Source organism: Cebus imitator, unplaced genomic scaffold (assembly GCF_001604975.1).
Source record: "Cebus imitator isolate Cc_AM_T3 unplaced genomic scaffold, Cebus_imitator-1.0 Scaffold316, whole genome shotgun sequence".
NCBI lineage: Eukaryota > Metazoa > Chordata > Mammalia > Primates > Cebidae > Cebus > Cebus imitator.
Genome location: NW_016107631.1, coordinates 2,194,438 through 2,211,857, shown reverse-complemented (window position 1 = coordinate 2,211,857; position 17,420 = coordinate 2,194,438). Strand labels below are relative to the sequence as shown.

The 17,420-nt window shown below is 43.4% G+C and overlaps 2 protein-coding genes across 4 annotated transcripts in view; both read right to left on the bottom strand.

Annotated features, from left to right (window-relative positions):
• The window catches only part of ZNF616 (zinc finger protein 616), a 30,375-nt gene that overhangs the window by 9,470 nt on the left and 3,485 nt on the right, over positions 1-17,420 (bottom strand). The window contains 3 exon segments of the mRNA XM_037729727.1: positions 3,747-3,873; positions 12,309-12,390; positions 14,189-14,279. Of these exon segments, the coding sequence (XP_037585655.1) occupies positions 3,747-3,873; positions 12,309-12,371 (190 nt within the window). The 5' untranslated portion in view covers positions 12,372-12,390; positions 14,189-14,279.
• The window catches only part of ZNF841 (zinc finger protein 841), a 71,386-nt gene that overhangs the window by 50,556 nt on the left and 3,410 nt on the right, over positions 1-17,420 (bottom strand). The window lies entirely within an intron of this gene.

Below are 17,420 nucleotides of genomic sequence, written 5' to 3'. Positions count from 1 at the left end.
TGTTGACCAGGATGGTCTCGATCTCTTGACCTCGTGATCCACCCGCCTCGGCCTCCCAAAGTGCTGGGATTACAGGCGTGAGCCACCGCGCCCAGCCAAAACACATATTTTTAAAGAAAATTTATTCCTCATTCCCTAAGCATGATGGAAAAATAGATATAGGTTTTATAAACATCAGCTGAGAAGTCCTTAAAGTGCAGGAAATGGGCTACATGTAAAATAAAGTAAGGTTTTAAAATAATAATTCAGTATAACATGATGGACATGAAAGTAGACAGGAGATTATTATAGCATTTGTGCCAAAAAAAAAACCCCCACAAAAACAGTGTTATTTACAAAAAATCCAGCAAGTTATATTTAGGAAACTGAAACTTACTACAGAAAAGCAATGTGTCTTATATAACAAAGTATGACCAATCTCTCTCATGGTATTTCTACAATTAAGATAGTAACTTCATTACAAAACTATATTTCGCCAGGCGCAGTGGCTTATGCCTGTAATCCCAGCACTTTGGGAGGCTGAGGCAGGTGGATCACAAGGTCAAGAGATCGAGACCATCCTGGCCAACACGGTGAAACCCCATCTCTACTAAAATTACAAAAAACCTAGCCGGGCGTGGTGACACGTGCCTGTAGTCCTAGCTACTCAGGAGGCTGAGGCGGAAGAATCGCTTGAACCCAGGAGGTGGAGGTTGCAGTGAACCGAGATTGTGCCACTGCACTCCAGCCTGGTGACAGGGCAAGACTCTGACTCCAAAAACAAAAAAAATATATATTTAAGGTTTTAAAAAATTTCCAATAAAAGGAACTATAATCTATTTAATTAACAAATTTAATCGTAGGAATTAAGTCAGGTGAAATGGGAGTAAAAGGAGTAACTGACTTATGACAACACTATTGAGTTTGAGTAAGTTATAGAGAAACTGCTGCTGAGCTATACAATCTGTACTAAAGAGAGAAATCTTGTAAAATATATAAAATGATATGCATTCCCCAATACAACTCTATCTCAAAAAGAAACATAAAACAAAGAAAACTGAGTATCCTCAAAAATATGGACCCAATAATTAAATAAATAAAAAGTTCACTTATAATACATGAAAATGCACCAGATAAAAGTAGCGGTCACTTAAAAGAAATTATATGGATTTAAAAAATATAAGCTTTGGCCAGGCACGGTGGCTCATGCCTGTGATTTCCGCACTTTGAGAGGCCGAGGTGGGCAGATCACGAGGTCAGGAGTTCGAGACCAGCCTGGCCAACATAGTGAAACCCCATCTCTACTAAAAATACAAAACCACCAGCCAAGCTTGAGGTAGTGGGCACCTGTAACCCCAGCTACTAGGGAGGCTGAGGCAAAGAGAATCACTTGAACCTGGGAGGTGGAGGTTACAGTGAGCTGAGATCACACCACTGCACTCAATCCTGGGAGACACTGCAAGACTCCATCTCAAAACAAAACAAAAAAAAAGCTTCATTCAACTTCACTAGCTTCCTCAATAAGATCAAAGTCATACTCATTGTGGATGGAAAATACTGGCAAACAAAACTGTGGCGTGAGCAGTGGTTCAGGCAACAGTACTGCAGACATGAAGCTGTGAACTTGGACAATGTTCTCCCTGGGAGAAATTTCTACACCATTCACTGCTAGCTCAAAAAGGAAGACCATAAGTATATGAGATCCACAGTACCCTTGGGAGATACTTTTGTGACATTTCTAAAAACCCATGATCTTGTGATGTTCTCTATCTGAATATCATGGGAAATGCTGACTATTCTAGCATTAAAGAGTAGACTCTGGCTTTAATAGGCATATCTGTATGTAACAACATGATACTAAAACTTATTACTCAAAGTGCTCTCCCTTCAAGAATTTTCTGTTAACCAATAAACCTACTCCATGAGATAGTCTACAAGATGTTATTCATAACCTCAAGGTGGGTTGTCACAACGAATAAAGGATGACATGTCAGACCCTAGAAATGTGTTTATCCAAAGTAAGACTCAGAGGCAAAAAAAAAAAAAAATCACATAAACATAAAGCAAATATGAGGAAGAGCCAAGGCATAACCATACTCGACAGAGCACTGGAAGACAGGGAAAAACACAGGAGTAGGATTAGGAGGGATCTTGAAATGAGACTGTGCTGTCTACAGAAGCCAAGGTAAGAGTTTCAAGACAGAGATATGCTCCCTGTATAGCTCTAAGAATCGAAGAGAGGATGTTTGTGTCAACTGTCTTTCCTATTCTTCTATGTGACAATCTCAGAGGACCCATCTTACTCTGCTGTCAGAAACCCAAGAAGAGTGGCCAAAGAAGAACTGAAGAAATGGCTGAGAAAGCTGAACAGGCAGAGAGGGCTTAGGACAGCTCAGTGTAGTTTCTGGGAATGCAGATTCAAAGGAAGAAAAACCAAAGTCTTTCCATCTCCTGACCAGCTCTTTCAAGTATAGGAAATGGGTGGAAACAGGAAAGCACTAGGCATCAGTAAGATGGAAGCCTCAGCTCTGATCTGTATGAACAGAGACTGAGCATCTAGATGAAAGCAAGACCAGGAGGAGAGACCACAGGGACAAGAGATTCCTTTGAAAAGGCCCTTCCCAGGCCACAGAGTCAAAGCACCAGAGTTCACAGAAGACAGATGACACTCCATCGTAACAGTCTTGTCCTTTTGCTCTGAGCTGCAGCAGCACTGGAGAGTGAAGGGATAAACTGATACATATCTGGAGAGCAGAGTGATAGGTGGGAAGAAAGATTTCAGAGCTCAGAGGAAATCAAATTTGTTTTTCAACCAAACCCTCCCAATTGCAGTTTCCCAAACAGAATTTCATTGTGCCCATCTCAGCTCTTAACTGTGATCACACCTTTCATGCATTCCCCTCCAATTTGGGTTCCTTGCTATTTTCACTTGGCTCACCACGGTCCAGGGCACTTTCCCTTGCTTCAACATAAAGATAATATTCAGGTCAGCAAGACAGAGTCTGGCTCATGATAAAATAAAGAAAATGTGCTGATGGTGTTCAAGAATTCCAGCCCAATGTTTAGGTAGCAGAGAAAACATTACAGTTGGATCTATAAAATATTTCACAAACTCATCCATTGATTGCCTCCTTCTGAATGCTTAGGGAACAGTATAAGATGCAGACATCTAGCTCTCTTCCAAGAACTACTGAATCAAAAACACAAGGACAGGCCAAGTGTACTGGCTCAAGCCTGTAATATCAGCACTCTGGGGTGCCAAGACCAAAGAATTCCTTGAGCCCAGTAGTTCAAGAGCAGCCTGAGTGACACAGTGAAACCCTGTCTCTACCAGGGCATGGTGGCATGCACCCATAGTTCCAGCTACCTGGGAAACTGAGGTGGGACGACTGCTTGAGCCAGGAGATAGAGGTTGCAGTGAATCGTGATCGCACCATTGCACTCCAGCCTGGGCAATAAAGCAACATCCTGTCTTAAACAAACAAATTTAAAAGTGCAGGGACAGAAAACAGTGAATTGGATATTTTAACTCTGCCATAAAGTTCGCTGTGTACTTCAGCTCTGGAACCACCATTAATGTACAAAGAAGGCAGCAGAATATCTATAGAAAGGGGACAGTGAAAGGCCTGATGCAGCATTATGAACCTTTTATTTTTTAATCAACAACTTCAGGCTCAAATAATGGAAGGGCTCCCAAGAAAGACAACAGAGAAAATACAAACATGCACAAGGGCAGATCTCAACTTCTAGAAGGAAATTATCCTCACCCAGGAAGACCAGGTTCCTGTAGTTCTCCAACATCACATCCTTGTACAAAGCTTTCTGCATAGGGTCCAGGCATTTCCACTCCTCCTGAGAGAACTCTATGGTCACATCCCTGAATGTCAAAGGTCCCTGAAATGTAAAACACATTTCAAAAAAGAGCAATATGATTTACCTAAAATACGTTTTATTTAACTAAAAAGGAGCACTATGTTTACCTAAAATAAGAAGAGAGAACTGTCATATCACTTTGATTAAAGTGTGTGTTCTGACATATCTATAAAACGCATCTGTGAGAAAGTCATCTGTCCCTAATTTTAGTTTGTTATAAAACACAATAGAAGACTATTATGTTCTCTAAATTAGTGTACATTTCTCTGTTTGTGGAGAATATAAAAAAATACACAAATAAGAAAAACACATGGTTGTCCCTAAAAAAGTGCTAGATATAATGTTCCATACATCAACTGAGTGTCCAGATGAGCTAGGATGTGAGTGGTGTTTTCAGAGATAACAATGTCTATAGCAGCTTTAAAGAAAAGTCAGAAACTAAAAACCGTGATGACCAGAGCAACAGCAATGACTCAAGTTTTGGAATACTCCTCATGTTCTGGTGATTTCTCCAATTGCTTTACATGTTCTAATTCAAATAACAACATATTAGCCTATGAGAGAGAGATTTCTTCCCATGTTACTATGTCACAGACACGCAAACAAACTTGCCTAGGTCAACAACCTGAAAAGAGCAGAGCAAGCATCTGAACCCAAATGTCTGAGAATTAGAGTTCAATCTAAACAATCAAACAGTTAAATTACAGTTACAGTATGTCCTAGTCTCTCTATGCCACCGTAATCAAAGAAGACAGACTGGGTAATTTACAAACAATAGAAATGTATTTCTCATGATTCTGCACGCTGGGAAATCCAAGATCAAGGTGCCAACAGGACTGATGTCTGCTGAGGAATGATCCCTGCTTCCAAGATGGTGTCTTGTTGCATTTCTGGAGGGGAGGAACGCTGTGTCCCCACAAGGCAGAAGGGACAAAAGGGCCAAAAAGCATTGAACTCTGTAGGATAAGTGTTTTGAAATCTCATTGTCCAGAATACCATATCCCATTGATAAGGACAGACCCCTGGTGATCCAATCACCTATTAAAACCCAAAACTCACAATACTTGGAGATTGGGCACTGGGGTTTAAGTTTCAAGTGAATTCTGGAGGAGAGAAAAACACTCAGACCACAGCATTCCAGCTTGCTCCACCAAATTTCATGTACTCTTCACATAACAAAAGAATTCCATCCCAATGGAAAGTCTAAAAGTTTTCTACTACCAATTCAAAAGTCTAAACACATCCTGAGGCAAACTGCTCTCCAACTGTGAACCTGTGAAATCAAACGACTTAAGTGCTTCCAACATCCAACAGTGGGACAGACACAGGTTACATATTTCAATTCCAAAAGGGAGAAACAGGAAAGAGGTGGCTTTTCCCATCTAAGTCTCAAACTCGAATAGGGCACACACATTAAATCTTAAGGCTTGACAATAATCTTCTTTGACTCTATGTCCCACATTCTAGACACGCTGGAGTAGGGGCTAGGTCCCCCATGTCCTGGGGATCCCTGCCGCAGTAGTTTTGTTGGGATCACCCCACATGGACGTTCTCACAGGCTGTGGTCTCCCGAGCTGGGACCAGATACCAGTGACTCTACAGTTCTGGGGTCTCAGGGGTGGTCCTGCTCCCAGGGCTCCCCTTGACCTTGCCCTCGTAAGGACTCTCTGAGGTGTCCCTGCCCTATGGCTAGACTGAGAATTGCCCTAGTGATGACTTCCTGTGGTAGTACTGAAAGAAACAGGATGAAAGGTTAGGGGCCACTGAGCAAAAAAATGATTGACATAAACCACTGACTAGAGTAACACAGAAGGAAATGAGGGCGAAGATCTAGTACCACAGATGTCTGCAGTACCAGAGTCTACAATAGCACAGAAAACAGGGGAGCTTCTGAGTAGAAATCAGCAAACCTCTTCAATAGGGAGATGACAAGCAAAGGCCCAAGGAGGACACAATCCCCAGTGAGAAAAGGCATGGGAAGCTTCCAGGATCTAGAGTAGTTGATTGGGGTTTCCTCCCTATTCAAAGCAACCACCAAATCTGGGGAGGCAGGTGATTTTTCAAATGCTGGAGTTGCAAAAGAAGACAATAAAACATACAAAGAAATAGGAAAATATGGTCTATTTAAAAAAAAGAATCTCTACAAACCTACATGAAAGAAAGAGCGATTTATATCTTCACTTTAAAGAATTTAAAAAAATTTGAGTCGGGTGTGACTGCTCACAACTGTAATCCCAGGACTTTTGGTGGACCAGGAGGGAGGATCACTTCAGGGTAGGAGTTCAAGACTAGCCTGGCCAACATTATGAAACCCCATCTCTACTAAAAATACAAAAGTTAGTTGGGCATGGTGGCACATGGCTGTAATCTGAGGCTGAGGCATGAGAATCACTTCAACTAGAGGCGGAGGTTACAGTGAGTTGAGATTGCAACACTGCATTCCACCCTCGGCAACAGAGTGTGACTCTATCTCAAAAAATAAAACAATAAAAAAGAAAAAGAAAAGGCAAAACAAAAAGGAAAAGAAAGTCTGAAGCTAAAAACACAACTGAGTTGACCAATTCACTAGATGAGTTCAATAGAAGGCTTAATCATGAAGAAGGAATCAGTTAACTCAAAGGGGATTTTGACAGGGAGGGGAAGAAAAATTGTTAAAAAAAAGAAAGAAAATGTTGAGTTGGGCGGATCACCTGAGGTCAAGAGTTTGAGACAAGCCTGGCCAGCATGGTGAAACCCCATCTCTACCAAAAACAAAAAAGTAGCCGGGTGTGGTGGCCCATGTCTGTAGTTCTAGCTCCTAAGGGAGATTGAGGCAGGAGAATTGCTTGAACCCAGGAGGCAGAGGTTGCAGTGAGCCAGGATTGTGCCACTGCACTCCAACCTGGGCAACAGAGTGAGACTCCATCTCAAAAAGGAAGGAAGGAAGGAGGCAAGGAGGGAGGGCAGGCAGGAAGGCAGGAAAATGAAGACAGCCTAACAGACTGATGAAAAACCATCAAACACCAAGAACATATGCATTCTGGGAGTCCAATGAACAAGGTGAATATATCTAACATTACTGAACTACAGTAATATATTATCAAAGACTGACAAGCTCAATTCTTTTTTTTCCTGACATGGAGTTTTGCTCTTGTTGCCCAGGCTGGAGTACAATGGTGTGATCTCAGCTCACCGCAACCTCTGCCTCCCAGGTTCAAGCGATTCTCCTGCCTCAGCCTCCCGAGTAGCTGGGATTACAGGCATGTGCCACCATGCCCAGCTAGTTTTGTACTTTTAGTAGAGATGGGGTTTCTCCACGTTGGTCAGGCTGGTCTCAAACTCCTGACCTCAGGTGATCTGCCCGCCTCGGCCTCCCAAAGTGCTGGTGGCTCACAGGTATGAGCCACAGCACCCGGCCTCAAACTCAATTCTTAATCGAAGACGTGGTGACATAAAGACCTGCAGCTGAAAAAATTCAGAGCCATTCAAACACAAAAGAAATATGTGAATTTTTCTTTCTTTTTTTTTTTTTTTAAAGACAAGTCTTACTCTGTTGCTCAGGCAAGGGTGCAGTGGTGTGATCTCAGCTCACTGCAACCTCTGCCTCCTGGGTTCAAGTGATTCTCCTGCCTCAGCCTCCCAAGGAGTTGAGATTACAGACGTGTACCACCACGGCTGGCTAATATTTGTAGTTTTAATAGAGACAGGGTTTCACCATGTTGGTCAGGCTGATATTGAACTCCTGACCTCAGGTGATCCACCCACGTTGGCCTTCCAAAGTGGCTGGATTACAGGCATAAGCCACCGCGCCAGGCCAATATGTGGAATTTAAATAATATGTGATTGTGTTGTGTAAAAGGAGAACCAAAATAATTTTGGAAAGAAAATGGAGGGGTTTGCCAACTTACATGTGAACCTATTATCATATTTATAATTTTTTTTATTCTTTAAAATACAAATTACATCAGCCCAAAATGTCAGATATTTATAATCTAGAACTTTATAATCAAATATAATCTACAACAAAACATACACAAAAATTCAAATTAAAGATTTGTGCAAACAAAATGTAAGCAACAAAACATTAGATCTAAAAGAAACACATATTTTATAATCACACAGTGAGGCAGGCCTTCCAAAAAAGATCAAACACTTATTTATCCCAATCTGAAGGAATCCTCAGACACCTGTAGTGAAGACAGCATTATGGCAGCCATGGTGACATTCTTTGAAACAGTGAAAAATTGTAAAAGATCCGTATGTCTTCATTTAGACATTGTTCCAAACAGGATGCAACACAAGCTACTAGTGTTTATTAACATAAAAAATATGTACATTTTAAAAACTGGCCCAATAAAATTTCACAACAGAACATTCACAGAAGAATTGTTCTCTAAAATCTCACAATGACACATAAATGCATCTTGACACCTCTCAGTGACTCTTGCAATAGAACTTACAACTGTAGCTCCCCACTGAAACATGAGGGATAATGGAGATCATGACAGGGAAAAGGAACCTGGGTTCCTCCGGTTTGGAGAACTGAAAGAGTGATCGCCTCTTTAGGATGGTGCATTTCCTCTTTTCCTGGATCTGGCAAGACTTCCCAGTACCCTGAGGGGCAACGCTGTCCTTATAGACCAATGAAGGATGAGATTTCCCACTCATTAAAAAAAGAACTTACAGCTATGTTCTATTTACATTTTGAGGATATGGAGAAAATGAAAACTCTTTGTATTTCCATTTTCCAATTTCTTGGACTGTGAGGGGGTTTCATTATTTTATGGAAATCAAACCAAAATACTTTTCATTCTTTGCTCAATTTTCTTTTACTGCCTTCTAGGACCCATTTCATATTCTGTAAATTTTTTAAATATAAATGGCTTGATGTCCTTTTCTTAGGTTATAATTTTTTTCCTATGTCAAACTAAAATGTTTCCTTGATGCCCACTTTAGTTTGCTGATAAATTTCATTGTGTATATTTAAGGTATACAACATAATATTATGGTATGAATAGTAAAAAAGTCACTAGAGTTTAACAAATTAACATAGCCATCATTTCAGTTACTTTTGTTTTTTTCTGTTTTTGCCAGAACAGCTAAAATCTCATTTGGCATGAATTTCATAAATAATAAAGTATATTTTCAGGCGGCCAGGTGTGGGGGCAACACCTGTAATCCCAGCACTTTGGGAGGCGAAGCACAAGGTTAAGAATTCAAGAACAGCCTGGCCTACACGGTAAGACCTCCCCATCTCCACTAAAAATACAAAAATTAGCTGGGTATAGTGGTGCACACCTGTAATTCCAGCTATCGGGAGGCTGAGGCAAGAGAATCGCTTGAACCTGGGAGGTGGAGGTGGCAGTGAGCCGAGATCACACCACTGCACTCCAGCTAGGGCAACAAGAGTGAAACTCCATCTCAAAAAACAAACAAAGGCCATAGAAAATATCTCAGCAACACATACCTTAAGAAATTACTAGATAATTAATACTCAGGCCAAGAATGAAATTGGAAAAAAAATCATGATATTAAACAAGAAGATCTCAAAAAACACCATAATCAACAGTAAACATGGGATCCATTTCTTCTAATTTAAGGCAAGGAAAAGGGCACTGGTCTGTGTTGCAGACAATCATCACCACACAGGAGGCCTCAGCAGGGACCAGAAGCAGAGGAAAAAAAAACAGAAAAAAAAAAAAAAAAAAAAAAAAAAGTAGGGGTAGGAGGCAGGAAAAAGCAGGATCTGTTAGAACTAAGGAATCACAGGCCTGTAACCAAAACAGAATGCTATTTTAGCATATTAACTAATACAAGGCCTGGCACGGTGGCTCACGCCTGTAATCCCAGCACTTTGGGAGGCCAAGACGGGTGGATCACGAGGTCAGCAGCTTGAGACCATCATGGCTAACACGGTGAAACCCTGCCTCTACTGAAAATACAAAAAATTAGCCGGGCGTGGTGGCATGTGCCTATAGTTCCAGCTACTTGGGAGGCTGAGGCAGGAGAATTGCTTGAACCCAGTAGGCAGAGGTTGCAGTGAGCCACGATCGCGCCACTGCACTGCAGCCTGGGTGACAGAGTGAGACTCCATCTTAAAAAAATTAAAATTAAAATTAAAAAATAAATACAAATAAATTGAAAACAAGTTTCCTTTCTTAGCAGCACTTATTATAAATGACACACACACGCAAGAAACATTCTACATCTCCCCGAGCAAATATACATGGCCCCTAACTAAAAGGTATTCCAGACCTGTGTAAGAAATCTGTAACTCTACTAAAAGAGTAATGTCAGTAAGACAGAGGAATAGGAAGCCAAAGACCTTTCTGTCCCCATGAAGACAAAAATTAAACAATACACGGGCCAATTGCCTTTGTGAGAAATGCAGGCCCTCAGCAAGTTCCTACACCCCAAAGAAGCACCAAATCAACCTGCTGGGAGCCCAGTGGGAAAATGTGTGAGCCCATTAGCCTGAGCCCCTGCTCAGACATGACGTGCCATCATCCAGAGGAAATTACAAAGTCCAGATTTTTCCTGAGGGACAACGTTCTGTCTTGATTGAACATAAGCACTGAAGTAACAGGACACCAGATCAGGAAGCCACAGAGAACAAAGGCACCAGCATAAACCAGAGGGCGCAGTAACACGGGCAGACACTAGGTGGTGGTGCAGACCTCAGCTTCCTATGGCCACACACAGGCTGCAGAGCAGGTGCAGAAAAGGGAGCTCCTGAGCAGAACCTGGCCACCCACTTCAGTTAGGAGATGACAAGCAAAGCCCCAAGAGGGCACATCCCAGACAAGGCTGGGGACCTCCAGAGTCTCTTCCTGGGCTGATTGGTGCATGCGCTCCCTGAACCATGCCAGGCACAAAAGACTAGAGATGTGACTGATATTTTTTTGAGATGGAGTCTGGCTCTGTCCCTCAGGCTGGAGTGCAATGGCGCAATCTCGGCTTACTGCAACCTCTGTCTCCCGGGTTCAAGTAATTCTGCTGCCTCAGACTCCTGAGTAGCTGGGATTACAGGCATGCGCCACCACACCCCGCTAATTTTTGTATTTTTAGTAGAGACAGGGTTTCACCATGTTGGCCAGGCTGGTCTCAAATTCCAGACTTCAGGTGACCTGCTCACCTCAGCCTCCCAAAATGCTGGGATTACAGGAGTGAGTCACCACACCTGGCCAAAATGACTTGATTTCTAATTCAGAGAACTTTCACATGAGGATGTAAAGGAGCAAGGAATCCACCTTCCTAACACAAAAACATGCAAATTTTCACAACTTTTGGAATGAAACATCACAACGAAACAATCACTGAGGCTTTTATTTAAAATACCATAATGCTGTATAAATATATTTCTACAGGACTTGTTCTTGCTCTTGACACAAAGCTGACAGCAGTGAGTTGCCAGTGAGACAGAAGGAGGGTGGAAGGCCGCACAGGGCAGGCGAGGCTTTGTAATTGATAGCCTAAGCTGGATGTTTAGTGTCTTCCTATAGAACAAATATACATATAATTCGATGTTTATCATTAAAAATTTAACAATCAGCCGGGTATTCTGGCTCATGCCTGTAATCCCAGCACTTATGGAGGCCGAGGCAGGTGGATTACCTGAGAGCAGGAGTTCAAGACAAGTCTGGGCAACATGGAGAAACCCTGTCTTTACTAAAAACACAAAAATTAGCCAGGCTTAATGGCACACACATGAAATCCCAGCTACTCAGGAGGCTGAGGCAGGAGAATCGCTTGAGCCCAGGAGGTGGAGTTTGCACTGAGCTGAGACTGTGCTGCTGCACTCCACCCTGGGTGACAAGTGCAAAACTCCATCTCAAAAAAAAATAATAATAATAACAATAATTGGCAGAATGAGAATGGATATAATTTCTAACTCTTTAATGACAAAAAAATCTGCTACAATCTCTGAGCAAAACTATAGCTTTCTTCACTAATACAGATGCTGTACAAGATTCCCTGCAGGAACATCAGTCTCCATGGGAGGGGCATTCTGAGAAAGAAGAAAGAAACAAGAAACTAGGAAAAGTGTTTATCTTCAAATGCAGTAAAAATCAGATAGAAAAGATTTCTCCTTCCTGAACTCCCTTTCCAGAATTTACCAGGTACTTGTGCACATTAACATGTGACTTCCACATGCAGTTTCTCTACTCCTGGTCCACAGACAGCTGAAAGTGCCTCCAGATGTGGACTCTACATAAACCATGCTGCCCAACAGCTCTGACACCACGGGGCCCACACTCCATCTCCATCCACGTCTGGGGGTGAGCCCTTCCCAGGACCATGTCCAGTACAGCCTCTTCCCAAATGCATGTCACTGGGTCACAGGAGATGGAATCTAAATCAGATGAGAGGGACTGAGGGAAGGCATGGGTGAGTGCCAGCAAACGTGTCAGGCTGAATGCTTCTGGCATTTCAGAAAGAAACAGAAATAGAACAATCCACCAAGAATATCACTTTACCTGAGAAACAGCCATCCCTGACTCCTTTGCTTTCCTCTTCTGGGCTTCTTCATCACATAGCATGACTGTTCAGAAGTCAATCCTAAATGTCAAAAAATATGCTGATTACTGCTCAGAATCAACACATTCCGCTTCCTGTGCCACAACCACACACATAGGTTAGACCTCAGCCTGTGGAAAGGTGTCCTCCGCTGCCCACTGCACCAGAGTTTCCTGTTCTAGGAACAAGAATGCTCCCGTCCTGGAAGCCCACACACATGCTGCAGCAGTGGGGAGCTGGGCTGGACTGAGCTGCCCCATTCAGGACACAGACTCAGCCCTGATCTAACCCCATGCAGAACACAGCCTCCTTCCCCTCTCTGTGGATCCCAGGTTCATGTAATCCCTCACAAACGGAGGACAGACAGCCTTGGTGCTCAGTGCCAGATACACAACACAGTGGAATCCCCTATCCATGAGGGATATGTTCCAACATGCCCAGTGGATACCTGGAACCTCAAACAGGACTGAACTCTATTTACTGCACTTAAATTATGCATGTGACAAGCTTCTCACTGACATATCCAAATTGCCAGCAACAATATCCATGTATTTGGGTGATACTGTTAAGTAAAATAATGGTTAATTAAACAAAAGGACTGAGATACCCCAAAAGTTAAGACCAGATCAAAAAGAAGACTACTTTTTTTTTGAGAGAGAGAGTTTCACTCTTGTTGCCCAGGCTGGAGAGCAATGGAGTGATCTTGGCTCACTGCAACCTCTACCTCCCAGCTTCAAGCAATTCTCCTGTCTCAGCCTCCCAAGTAGCTGGGATTACAGATGCCCGCCATCTTGCCCAGCTCTTACATCTGAGCAAAATTATAACCTTAAAACTTAAAACATCTGCTGGTAAGCATCCCTGCATGAACACTGCAGTCTCTGTGGATGGACATTCTGACCATGGCTAGGAAAATCGGATGTTCAGGTTGATTTCACATTTTTAAATCAATGATGGAATAAAACATGCTCTGATATCTGTATCTAATTTTCCATTCCATTACCAGTCATTAAGGTGGTGGAGGTAGAAATAGCGACTATTCATACAGCTTCAAATATAGTACAAAATCAGGCAGAAAGATCTCTCTTTACAGTCCTCCTTTTCCATATACATACATATATACATACCTACATATACATACAAATTTTTTTTTAGGACAAAGTCTTGCTCTGTCCTCAAAAAAAGGACAGGCTGTAGTGCAGTGGTACCACCCCGGCTCACTGCAACCCCACCTCCGGGTTCAACCTACTCAGCCTCCTGAGTAACTGCGATAACAGGCAACTGCCACCATAATTGGTTAATTTCTGTATTTTTTTTACTAGAGACAAGGTTTTACAATGTTGGCTAGCTGGTCTCAAACTCCTGACCTCAAGTGATCCACCCGCCTCGGCCTCCTAAAGTGCTGAGATTACAGGAGTGAGCTACGGCACCTGGCCACTTTTGATAATTTACTAGGTATTTATGCACATTAATATATGACTTCCACATGCAGCTTCTCTATTCCTGGTCTACAGAGAGGTGACAGTGCAGCCAGATGTGGCCCCTAAACAATCCCTACAGCCCAACAGCTCTGACACCATGGGGCCCACACCTGGGCTCCATCCACATCTGGATGTGAGCCCTTCCCAGGACGATGTCCAGTGGAGCCTCTTCCCAGGTTCACGTCACTGGGTCATGGGAAGATGGAATCTAAGTAAGATGAGAGGGACTGAGGAAAGGCATAAATGAGTGTGAGCAAACGTGTCAGGCAGGATGCCTGAGACTCAGGGCAGATTCACAACTCCAACACCCTGCATTTCACAAAGGAAGGAGAGAAAATGACCCACCGAAAATATCACTTTACCTGAGAAAGAGCCATCCCTTACTCCTTTTCTATCCTCTTCCTCCTCTTCTGGGTTTCTTTCTCAGTCAATGTAATTCTTCACACATCAAACCTGAAAGGCAAAAATATGTGGTTTAATGTTGTTTAACAAATTCCTTTCTGTGCCACAACCATGCACACAGGGAAGACCTCAGCATGTGGACACAGCTCACTGCACAGGGGGGATAAGGATAATAAATTCCTACACAAAGACCAAGTGACTCTTTCACCATTTTCTTCAGCACTTGCTTCCCTCCTGGAGAAGCCCACACTCACACTGCAGCAGCGGGGAGCTGGGCTGGACTGAGCTCCCATTCAGGGCACAGACCCATCCTTGATCAAACCCCATGCAGAGCACAGACCGCTCACCTCTGTGGGTCACAGGCTGAGCTCAGTCCTCGGAAATGGAGGACACAAAGGCTTGAAGCTCAATGCTGGACAGAAATTAGAATCAACTTGGGGCTGGGGCATGGTGGCTTATGCCTGTAATCCCAGCACTTGGGGAAGCTGAGGCAGGTGGATCACCTGAAGTCAGGAGTTCGAGACCAGCCTGGCCAACATGGTGAAACCCGTCTCTACTAAAAATATAAAAATTAGCTGAGTGTGGTGGTGTACACCTCTAATCCCATTTACCTGGAAGGCTGAGGCAGGAGAATTGCTTGAGCCTGGGAGGCAGATGTTACAGTGAGCTGAGATCAACCCATTCCACTCTAGCCGGGGCGACAAGAGCAAAACTCCACCTCCAAAAAAAAAAAAAAAATCAACTTGGGTACCTTAAACATTACAGAGGCTGGGTCCCACCCTAACTATTAGAAGGAGAATCTCTAGTGCTACTACAAACCATGTGCTACTACAAATGCCTCAGCACTCTAGTGTGAAGCCAGGATTGAGTACATCTCAAAGGGGCCAAGACTAGCATAGCCCCAGCCTCCCAGCTCTGTATCCCCTTGGGGCTGTCACCAGTTTATAGAAAAGCAGAAGGCAAAGGACCAGAAGAAACACACAGAGCAGAAAATATGGGCCTGCTTTTATTTGCAATCCTAGAATCAGGCAACACTTGATTCTTAAAATGAAAGGAGTGTACTGATGAGCTGAGGGGAGGAGGTTGGCTTCATAAGCTGAAAAGGGCTGCATGGAGCAGAATCAGGAATTTAACAGCAGGCTGATTGTGTCAAAGTTACTTTTCTTTGGGATGCCATTTTCCCCAAATCCTCAAAATGTAAAAATAACACAGCAGTAAGTTTGGTTTAGATGAGTGGGAAACCTCATGTGATGCTGGTGGGTGAGGGCAGCTTTGCAGCTCGGGGTAGTGGGAAATCTTGCCAGATTACCTGCAACTGAGGGACCCTTCTAGGCAAAGGGACAGCCCAGGTGGACGCCCTCAGTCAGGAGCAACCTAGGCCCCAGGAACAGGAAAGAGGCCTGTGTAGCTGAAGCAGAAGGAAAGAGGAGGACACAGGTAGAAAATGAGGTCAGAGAGGTCCCGAGGCAGCAGATCAGGTAGGGATGAGGTCCCCAACCATTTTTCTCCCACAGCTCACAGCACTTTCGGACACTATGCATTTCCCCACCGTTTTAAGTAACTGCAACTTTCCTTTTACATTTGAATTAAAACACTTCTATATAATGTCATATCTTCTCTATTTCAAATATATGCTGATATGTGAAGCTAAGGCCAAGAAGTATAGTCACCTACATCTCAGATGTTCAGGATCGCAGGGGAATGTACTTGGTGAGTTCGGGAAGTCACTCTGGATACATAATGGTGGAGATGTCTCTCAGAGGGCTGAGCAGACAGATGACGAGACAACAGGATAAAAGATTCTAGAGTTCAGGGGACAGTTCTGCAGGGGACATGGAGACACATAAGGTGGGTGATATGGATAAAGTTTGTGTCCCTGGCCCAAGCCTCAAATTGAGACAGGCTTACAGACTTCCATGGGGTCCCACACCCTTCCCAGATATTCTATGGTGCTCCCCATATCCTGCTGCAAAATCCCACGTGCCCCAACAACTCATAAACTCATTCTGAACTAATATACAAAGATACTGAGGACTCAACGACCTAAGACACCCTATTCCATTCATAAGGACCTCACCACGAAACACTGGCACCACCATCTACTAAAACAGATGTCTCAACGATGCACATGCCCCAGTGAGACTCCAACATCTTCCAAGGAAACTCTCCATATTGACATTTGGATATTCCAAAACACATCTATAACCATCTTAACTTGCAGTTCATGATATTCCAAAAAACAAAGGTAACCCCTTAAAAGATCTCTGAGATTTTCCAGATAATACTTCTGTGAGTTGCATGATGATTCTTGCACTCTGAAAAGACATTGCAGGCATCTCCATCAAGAGTGCTGACTGCGGTGCCGCTCTGGGGACCAATGAACCAACTCTCCAGATGCCCACCGTCCCTGTGGGCTGAGCTTAGGCCTTGCTTCTCACTTCAGTTAATCCTAGAACAATATGGGTTTGCATTGTGTGGGTCCACTTATAAAAGAATTTTCTTTTATAAGCTTTCAAAATAAACATTTTGAAAGCTATTTTAAAGATTTGTAACAACTTGAAAAAACTCACAGATGAACCATATAGCCTAATTATTTAAAAAGGTTGGCAGGAGCGGGGTGCGGTGGCTCATGCCAGCAATCCCACTTCGGGAGGCAGAAGTGGGTGGATCACCTGAGGTCAGGAGTCCAAGACCAGCCTGGTCAACATGGCAAAACCCTGTCGCTACTAAAAATACAAAAAATTAGCCAGGGGTTGTGGCACGTGCCTGTAATCCCAGCTACTTGGGTGGCTGAGGAAGGAGAAATGCTTGAATCTGGGGTTGCAGTGAGCCGAGATCGTGCCACTGCACTCCGGCATGGGCGACAGAGCAAGACTCTATCTCAAAAAGGAAAAGGTATGTAAGGAATTTGTAAAATATACATTTAAGTCTATCATTTACAACCATAAAATATACAGAAATCAGCTGGGCACGGTGGCTCACGCCTGTAATCCCAACACTTTGGGAGGCCGAGGTGGGCAGATCACCTGAGGGCAGGAGTTTGACATCAGCCTGACCAACATGGTGAAACCCCGTCTCTACTAAAATAAAAAATTAGCTGGGCATAGTGGCTGGAGCCTGTAGTCTCTAAGCTACTTGGGAGGCTGAGGCGGGGAATTGCTTGAACCAAGGAGGCGGAGGTTGTAGTGAGCC